The 8129-nt window shown below is 41.3% G+C and overlaps 1 protein-coding gene across 5 annotated transcripts in view; it reads left to right on the forward strand.

The window, feature by feature from the left end:
- Positions 1-7771, forward strand: part of ZCWPW1 (zinc finger CW-type and PWWP domain containing 1) — a 31749-nt gene extending 23978 nt beyond the window's left edge. For 3 of the 5 annotated variants that reach the window (XM_056817770.1, XM_056817772.1, XM_056817773.1), the window contains 3 exons: positions 257-361; positions 1785-1863; positions 2225-7771. In XM_056817770.1, coding sequence (XP_056673748.1) covers positions 257-361; positions 1785-1863; positions 2225-2343 — 303 coding nt within the window. In that variant the 3' untranslated portion in view covers positions 2344-7771. The remainder of the gene's footprint in view (positions 1-256; positions 362-1784; positions 1864-2224) is intronic. The other 2 variants (XM_056817774.1, XM_056817771.1) reach the window with 2 other exon arrangements.
- The last annotated feature ends 358 nt before the right edge of the window (positions 7772-8129 follow it).

Raw genomic sequence — 8129 nt, forward strand, 5'->3', positions numbered from 1 at the left:
ATTGGGAAAATAGCTTAATGAAAAGGAAAAAATCACTATTATTATTATGAATCTGCTGAGGGCAGCATGAGAGAAGAGCATAAGGAAATAGAAAGGAGAGGCATTGGATTTCATAAGGAATTCCCTAAAAAGGTGGGGCTTAAGGAGCATAGGAAACAGGGTATCTGCTTCCCAGCACCCCAGTGTTTGTAGGACAGGAGAATAGAAGTGAGGAAAAGGACCTAGGGCTTTATCAGAAGCATCTCTCTGATTCCAGGCCAAATACCATGTGACATTTTTTGGGAATTCTGTGTCTCGAGCCTGGATCTCTTCCAACATGTTGAAGAACTTCCAGGAACTGTCCCTGGAACAGGTTGAACGGGTGAGGAGCTCTTGGTAGTCCAGGATAAAGGAAACCACCTACTCCACCATATCCCTGTCTCTGTCCTCAGGCTTCTGGAGAGGCACAGGCCCCAGTCTGAGATTGCCTGTGAAAGCCTCTGTGCTCAGGTGTGAGCCTCCATCAGGCCACTGAGCCTGGCTCCCTTCAAGGTCCCTGATTACAGCCTCTTGTTCACAATACATATTGTGTGCCATTAGAGCTGGAAGGGAACTTAGAGGTCATCCAGAAGGCCTAGGTGACCTGCCCTGCATTACACAGGTAGTAAATTACAGAACTAGGAATTGAACTCAAGCTCTGTGACTTAACATCCAGACCTCTTAGTACAATTGAATTAACTTTGGCAGGAGTGTGAGTGAAGGCCAGAACTGCCCAGGGCCAGCTGGGGCAGTACCAGACCTGATGCTGAGTATAGACTCTGGAAATCAGGCAGCTGACCCTAAGAGAAAGCAGGGCACAGATCTAAAAGTTGTAGAATCAGCTCAGCCTCACCCTACACACTTGTCTAGATTAGGTTTCCCTTTTGTATCTTAGAGTGTCAAGGGAAACTCCCCATTTGTTGGCTCAAGATACTACTGGGTGTGGGGGACTCAGCCTGGGAAAATGGGAAGTGGGAATAGCTTAGCATACATAATTAGGAAGCAAGAGAAAAATATAGTGGAGGCCTTTGTAGATTTTAGAGGCGTGGCACATTGGAACTATCCCAGGGCTCACTCCTCCTGCTCTCACCATTAAATGTAGCCAGTCCTTAATATTTAACTTTTTGCTATTACGGAAAAAGATCAAAAACAAGGACTGTAGCCAGAAGCTGATGGCAGCCCTGGTGATGGCCCAAGAGGCCCAGCTGTTGAGCATTCAGGTGGAAGAACGTTCAGACCCTTCAGATCATTCCTCAGCTACCCCTCTCCCTGGAGACAATAGGGTTCTGTGTGTCCCCTCTCATGGCACAGTTATAATCTGAAGGCTTGTTACCTTTTCCACAACCTCCTACCCTGTTTAATCTGATTCCTCCTTTTCCATCTGGGAAAGGTAGTCCCTCTCAGTCTCCCTGTGCTGAGAAAACCCCCATCTCCTTTACTTTGAAGGTCTAACCTTGCTTCCTCTGACTGTAATTCCAACTGTCTCCCTTAGATTGCTCTGCCATTAGGAAGGAAGAGCCATAGTGATTTCATCTTCCTCAAAAGTCACAGATTAAAATAAAGCATTAAAGTGAATCTGTAACAAATTGAACAAAAACATCTGAAAAACAATCCAAACATCCAAAATCCAAATCCAGAAGCTGCATAAGAACCCCAGGGGCTGGTTGCAGAGGGGAGATGAACTGCTTTACCAAAGGACACTGATGCACCTGTTTTTCCTATCCCTGCTTCCACCTCTTCTCCCTTCCTCCCCTTCTCTTTTCCAGGATCAAGTTAGCTTGTTTGGTTTCAGCAGCCGCTGTAAGGAGAATGCATCAGAGCCTGACAGCAGTGAGGAGGAAGGAGGTAGGGACAGCTTGAAGGGAAGGAAGGGAATAAGGAGGGAAGCTCTTCAGGGGATGGAAAGATGGGATAACCCCCTTGGAGGGTGGAAGCTGCCTTCTGCTTTTGTGTCTCTCTTCAACTACTTAGTTTTTATGTAGGGAAGAGCCAGTTTAAGAAATGAGACTGATAGGAAGGAATAGAGGAAAGAAAGGGAGGAGATAAGTGAATCCAGTTGGTGATGGTGAAAAGAGAAGAGCACAGATCTAGAATCTTGGATATTTCAGAGAACATAGACATAGAGGGAAGGTGATGGGAGACACTATACACACTGAACTGAACTTTTAAAAAGCAATTATTTGAAGTGTCCTCTTATCTATTCTAGACATATTTTTCAAAGAGACTAAAAAGACGCAGAGCACTGGAAGCTCAAATTCTGGTTTTTCAAAGGAAGAAAGCAAGGTAAGATCTCAGGGTTTTCTCATAGTACAGTTTTGGGGATAACCCTGTTTAAATTCAGAAAATTATAGTGCCATCTGGTTGAGATTTGGGCATTTGTTCATCCTATTCTTGCCACAAAGCATTCCCAAAAGGTCCCTTTTCTAACCTTAAAGATCTCCAGAAAAGAAATTTCCACTTTTTTTTTACTCATTTAAGCTGTTCATTTCTAGTTCAGGTCCTAAGAAGACTACTTTTAATTGTAGATCATGAATACCCCCCTCCCCCCATTTATCTTTAATAATCAACCAGTTGACATAAAGGAAAACAGTTAGTAAGATGACACAAGTTCAATAGTAACAGAACATTCTTCCCATACACCAGGGTAGATGATCCCAGAAATATTTCTTAGAATCGGTGGGAAGAATGAGTATACACATAATAGAAATGCTCAGTGTATGTGGTCAAGGCAGTTCACACCTCTGGTACTATGAGCCCAGATGTCCTTTTGTTTTTTTTGTATTGCCCTCTAGCTGTTCACCTGGCTGTAATGTGTTTTACTGAACAGGTCACTCATCTGAGTTCCCAGATCTTGTTCCTTTCTGTAGCTCAACCCTGGTGGCAACCAAGTCTTGTGCTTAGACTGAGCATGCTCCCTTCTGGGTTTGGCATCTCCTTTGGACAAGTAACACCATTCAAGATGCCATTCTCCTCCAGCAAGAAGCAAAGAAGTTTGCCTCTGAAAGGCTGAATTCTTCTTCCATAACTGGCAGGCTCTTTCCTGGGTTCACAGACTGAGAGTTGTCTCCTGCCTCAGTCAACAAGAGAGACAGAGAGTGTATGCATGTATGCCTGCCTGTCTGTCTGTCTGTTTATCTATCTTGCTGGCAAGTTGCTAGTCTTTCAGACAGCTGGTGGCTAGCTGCTCTAGAATTAGATTAAGCATAGAACCTTACACTTCCTGAAAGGGTAGCAAAGTGTAAACCTTTTTGTATTTTAAGAACTTAACAGTTGTTACTTGTCCCCTCTCTTTTGTACAGCTAGACCTGAAGAAAATTAATAGCTCAAGGATTCATTGAACAATTTCCCTGGATGGTTTAAAATTTGGAAATTCTTTTTTGAGTCTAGCTTTAATCCCACATACTATTTTTTTTGGCCATACCCTAGTGAATATAGAAAACACTCACTCTTTTTCTCTTCCACCTCCATAAGACTTTTCTAATAATAATAGTTGGTATTTATTCACTGATTTCCTTTGGCTTCTTTCTCTTTTCCAGGAAAACTAATTAAAAATTTTAATTCAGCAAACATTTATTAGTGACTAGTACTACATATTGATATTCTTGGTAATGAGGATACAAAGATAAATACCGAAAACACCCTGATCTCAGTGATATTAAATTCTAAAGATACAAACAAATAATCTTGTTATGGTGAAGAGTGGAATAAGTATAAAGAAAAAGGCAGAGGAAATTTAAAAAAAAGGACAGAAGAAAGGGAGATCATATACATCTGTGGGGTTGAGGTAGGGTTAGGGAAGGCATTTTGGAGGAGATGGCACCTGACTTGAATAATGAAGAAAGGAGTCACCCTGCTGCTCCCTGGATACCTGATTCTGGCATCAGTCCTATCTTTCCTTTGTATTCTCTGCTGCTACCGATTTCATAGGATATAATAATGTGAAATAATAGCAAAGTAGTTAAAAGTGTATGTAAAAGAAAACTGCTTAATGCCATATTAGAGGGATCTATTTAAGCTCTCCAGGTTCCAGTTCCCTAGCCTTAACTTGACCCATGATCCTGTAGACCAGAATCCCATCACCTTTTCCAGCTACTTTTAAGTCCTAAAAAAATGGGATCTTCACAGGAATTGTTATTCAGTCATTAGACTCTTTGTGATCCCATTAAACTTTCCTATGGAGCAAAAATTTCTTGGCAGAGATAATGGAGTGATTTGCCATTTCCCATTTTACAGATGGGAAACTCAAACAAATAAGGGTTAAGTAACTTCCTCAGGGGTCACACAGCTAGGAAGTGTCTGAGGACAAACTTGAATTCAGATCTTCCTGACTCCAGGCCAGTGTTCTATCCATTGTACCACTCTACTGTCCCTTATCTGGACTAGTGGTTTCCTATAGTTTTTGCTTACGCATCTCATCAGTTAAAAAAAAAAATCTCTTATAAATTAGATACAGGCACCATCATAATCATGAGTCTGTGACACTGGAGGGTAACATTATCTTTCTGGAAGGAGATTTGGCTTCATCTTTCAAGTCTCCACCCTGTGCCCCCTCCTTTCTCTTCTAGTAGAGATTGGAGATTTAATTAGCCTCACCTGTTAATACCACTTTTAGCCTAGGAATAATATAATGGCCACTTGGTCCCCATCCTAATATTTTTTGGAATTTATCTCAGATGAAAAATCATGAGTCGAATGTTGCATGAGTTCTCCTATCCATTGCCAATAAGCTAGCACAGGAGACAGACACAGGAAAAACAGCAATCTGTTTCTTCAGGGTGAGGCACACCCCCACCGGTAGATGATGAATACAGGTATGTGTGATAATGAAGTAAACGACATTTTTTAAAGTAAATTTAAAAAAAAATGTTTTCCAGATTACACATTGCTACAATTTTCAGTAATCATTTTCTGACATTTTTTGATCCATGTTCTTTCCCTCTCTCTCATCCAACCCCCATCTCCAAGATGGTAGATAATGTGATGTAGATTGTACATTTGTGTACACAATACACACTTCCATGTTCATTTGTGAAAAAAGACACCTTTTTCTCCCACTAGAGAAAAATTCATGCAGGAAATAAAGCGAAGAATGGTAGGCTTCAGCCTACATTCAGACTCCATCAGTCCCTTCTATGGTGGTGCATTTTTTTCCTCCTAAATCTCTTGGAGTTGTCCTGGATCCTTGCCTTGCTGAATACAGCTAAATTGTTCATATAATTGATCATTGCAAATCTGTTTCTGTGGTTCTGCCCACTTCATTTTGCATCACTTCCTAATAAGTCTGTTGAGGTTATATTGTGATCATCCTGTTTGTCATTTCTTATGGCCCAATAGTACTCCATTTCAAGCATGTACTACAATTTGTTCCTCCATTCCCCAGTTGATGGACTTTCCTCAGTTTCTAGTTATTTGCTACCACAAAAAAAAGCAGCTATAGATATTTTTGTACAAATAGGTCCTTGCCCCTCTCTTTGGTCTCTTTGGGACCCAGACCTAGGAGTGGTATTGCTGGGTCAAAGGGTAAGAACAATTTTATAGCCCTTTGAGCATTGTTCCAAATTGCTCTCCAAAATGATTGTATTTGTTCACAACTCCAGCAATGGTGTATTGGTGCCCCAATTTTCCCACATTCCCCCCCCCCCAACATGTTTAATTTTCCTTTTTTATCATATTAGCCATTCTGTGAAGTGCAGATGACTTTTCTATATTCCCTCCTCCAAAGCTACAGGAACCAAAGACAGTAACAAAAGGGAAGATGTATTTCTTACACATCAATTTGGTCATGTGGGTAGATCTCTAGAGAGGTAAATATACTTCTTTTCTTTTTTTGAACCACCCAGCTGCCCCTGTAAATATACTTCTTACAACAAAAGAGGATGTTTACTTCTTGTTACAAAGGGCAGAAAGTGTCCTTGTTAGCATCACCATTTACACACTACCCTAAAGAAAACAATAGCCTCTTAAATTAGCCAACCAAGAAATAGTTGTTAAACCCTATTACAGGCTTTTGATATTGTTTAATTCATCTGGATCCAACTCTTCTAGAGGGACCCCTGTTAGAAATACTGGAGTGGTTGGCCATTTCCTTCTCCAACTTATTTTGCAGATGAGGAACTGAGGCCGAGGTTAAAATGACTCAGCTGGCCAAGGTCATGCAGCTGAGCAATGTCTGAAGCTGGATTTGAACTAAGGAAGATGAGACTGCAGACCTCTCATTCTTTCTGCTTCATCACCAGGGTTTTGCCAAATACCATAAAGCAGAAGGAGATAACTTTCTTGCACTATCAAAGTCCTCTCTGGCCTCTATGGGATTCCAGGAAGAATCTCTGAGCTGAGCCACAGAGAGCTAAGCTCTGGTCCTGTCAGAAAGCATTCCAATGCATAATTTATGAGTAGGCCATGCGGTCTTTGTTCTGGGAGTTTGAAAAGAGCAGGCTGAACTTACCACGCCTCTAGCTTGTACGTCATTGATTTGTCAAGCCACTGTAAATCCACTATATGCATTACCTACCTCTGACATCATTATCTCAATAAATACGCAGGAAGGACGCCATTTTCTTCCTCTTGTTCCTTTTCTCTCTCTCTCTCTCTAACCTGCCTGCTGGCCACATGGACCACTCCTGTTATGGAGATCCAGTGTGCCTCTAAAGATCTTCTTTCTTTATTCTTTTGCTTCCTTCTGTTATAATTAAAATAGTTGGGCCTTCATAAACTGTAAGAGTTAAAATGGTAGAGGTTATAAACTGTAGTGAGTTAAAAGAGTTGAAGATATAAATTGTGATAGATATAAGAGTGGGTGAGTAAATTGTGACCCCAGAAAATATGTTTTCACTACAGTGTCTTGTTTAAAATAAAATATAAGGTGGTCGCCAGGGAAATATTCCCAATTATGACTATACCCAAGTTAACTGGGTTTTATAGAGACTTTAATTAATAATACAATGAGGAATTAAAGAAAGAGAGAAAGAGTAAGAAAGGAATAAGTATGAAGGGCCTTAAGCCAACGTGGCCTAGACCTGAGTCTTAATAGAGAGATCAGTCAGTCTTTAATCACTCACCACAAAATCTGTGAAGCAAGGATTCTAGTGACACCAGGCCAGCATCATCTCAGCTGCTTTCACCAGCTCAATCCTCAATTTGAATGTTTCAGACTGTGACTGAGAGAGTCTTGAGAGAGAGACCCTTCAAGGCAGCCTTTCCCAGCTGACCCTTTTTAGAGAGAGCTTTTCGTCTCCTTTTAAAGGGCATTTTCTCCTTTGTCACCTCCCCTAAATTCTTACATCTACCAATCACAGTAGACGTTTTTCAAAGGACAGACCATTCTTAGTTCATACCTAAGAAGGTGTGAACTTTTGAGTAATTCACACCAGGAAAGCTCTGAGTAAGTTTCCCAGTTCTTTGTTCCTTGTAAATTCACACTTCTCACCTCACTCCTGATTCCTAATCTATGCATTCTTGGTTATTCTTCCTTCCTTGTATGCTCTACAAAGGAAGATAAATGGAAGATGCGTCCTTCCTGAACAGTATCTGATCTGTCTGTGTGTCTGACTCAGTTTCCCCCAAACTCTCCCTCCGGCTTCTTTCTCCTCCTCAAAATCATAATCCTGTAGATGTTCCCTTTTGTGTAGTGGCTGCAGGACAGACCACTGCAGCCTCTTTTTTGAAAGATATTTTATTTTACCAATTACATGTAATAAATTTCCACATAAGATTTCTGAAGTTATAAGATCCAAATTTTCTCTTTTCCTCTCTTCCTCTCCCTTACCCAGAGATGTTAATAATTTGGGTTATGCATGTATTCTCATGTTTTCTCTCTCTCTTCCTTTCTCTTCCTTCCTTCCTTCCTTCCTTCCTTCCTTCCTTCCTTCCTTCCTTCCTTCCTTCCTTCCTTCCTTCCTTCCTTCCTCCCTCCCTCCCTCCCTCCCTCCCTCCCTCCCTCCCTCCCTCTCTCTCTCTCTCTCTCTCTCTCTCTCTCTCTCTCTCTCTCTCTCTCTCTCCCTAGGGTTATCTCTCATGGATTTATTTTCCAGGTCAATGGTAGAGGGAACAGGCAGCTAGATAACACAATGGCTTACAGTTGGAAGAACCCAGGTCCAAACTTGGTCTCAGAT

The sequence above is a fragment of the Monodelphis domestica genome, chromosome 2 (assembly GCF_027887165.1).
Source record: "Monodelphis domestica isolate mMonDom1 chromosome 2, mMonDom1.pri, whole genome shotgun sequence".
NCBI classification, from domain to species: domain Eukaryota; kingdom Metazoa; phylum Chordata; class Mammalia; order Didelphimorphia; family Didelphidae; genus Monodelphis; species Monodelphis domestica.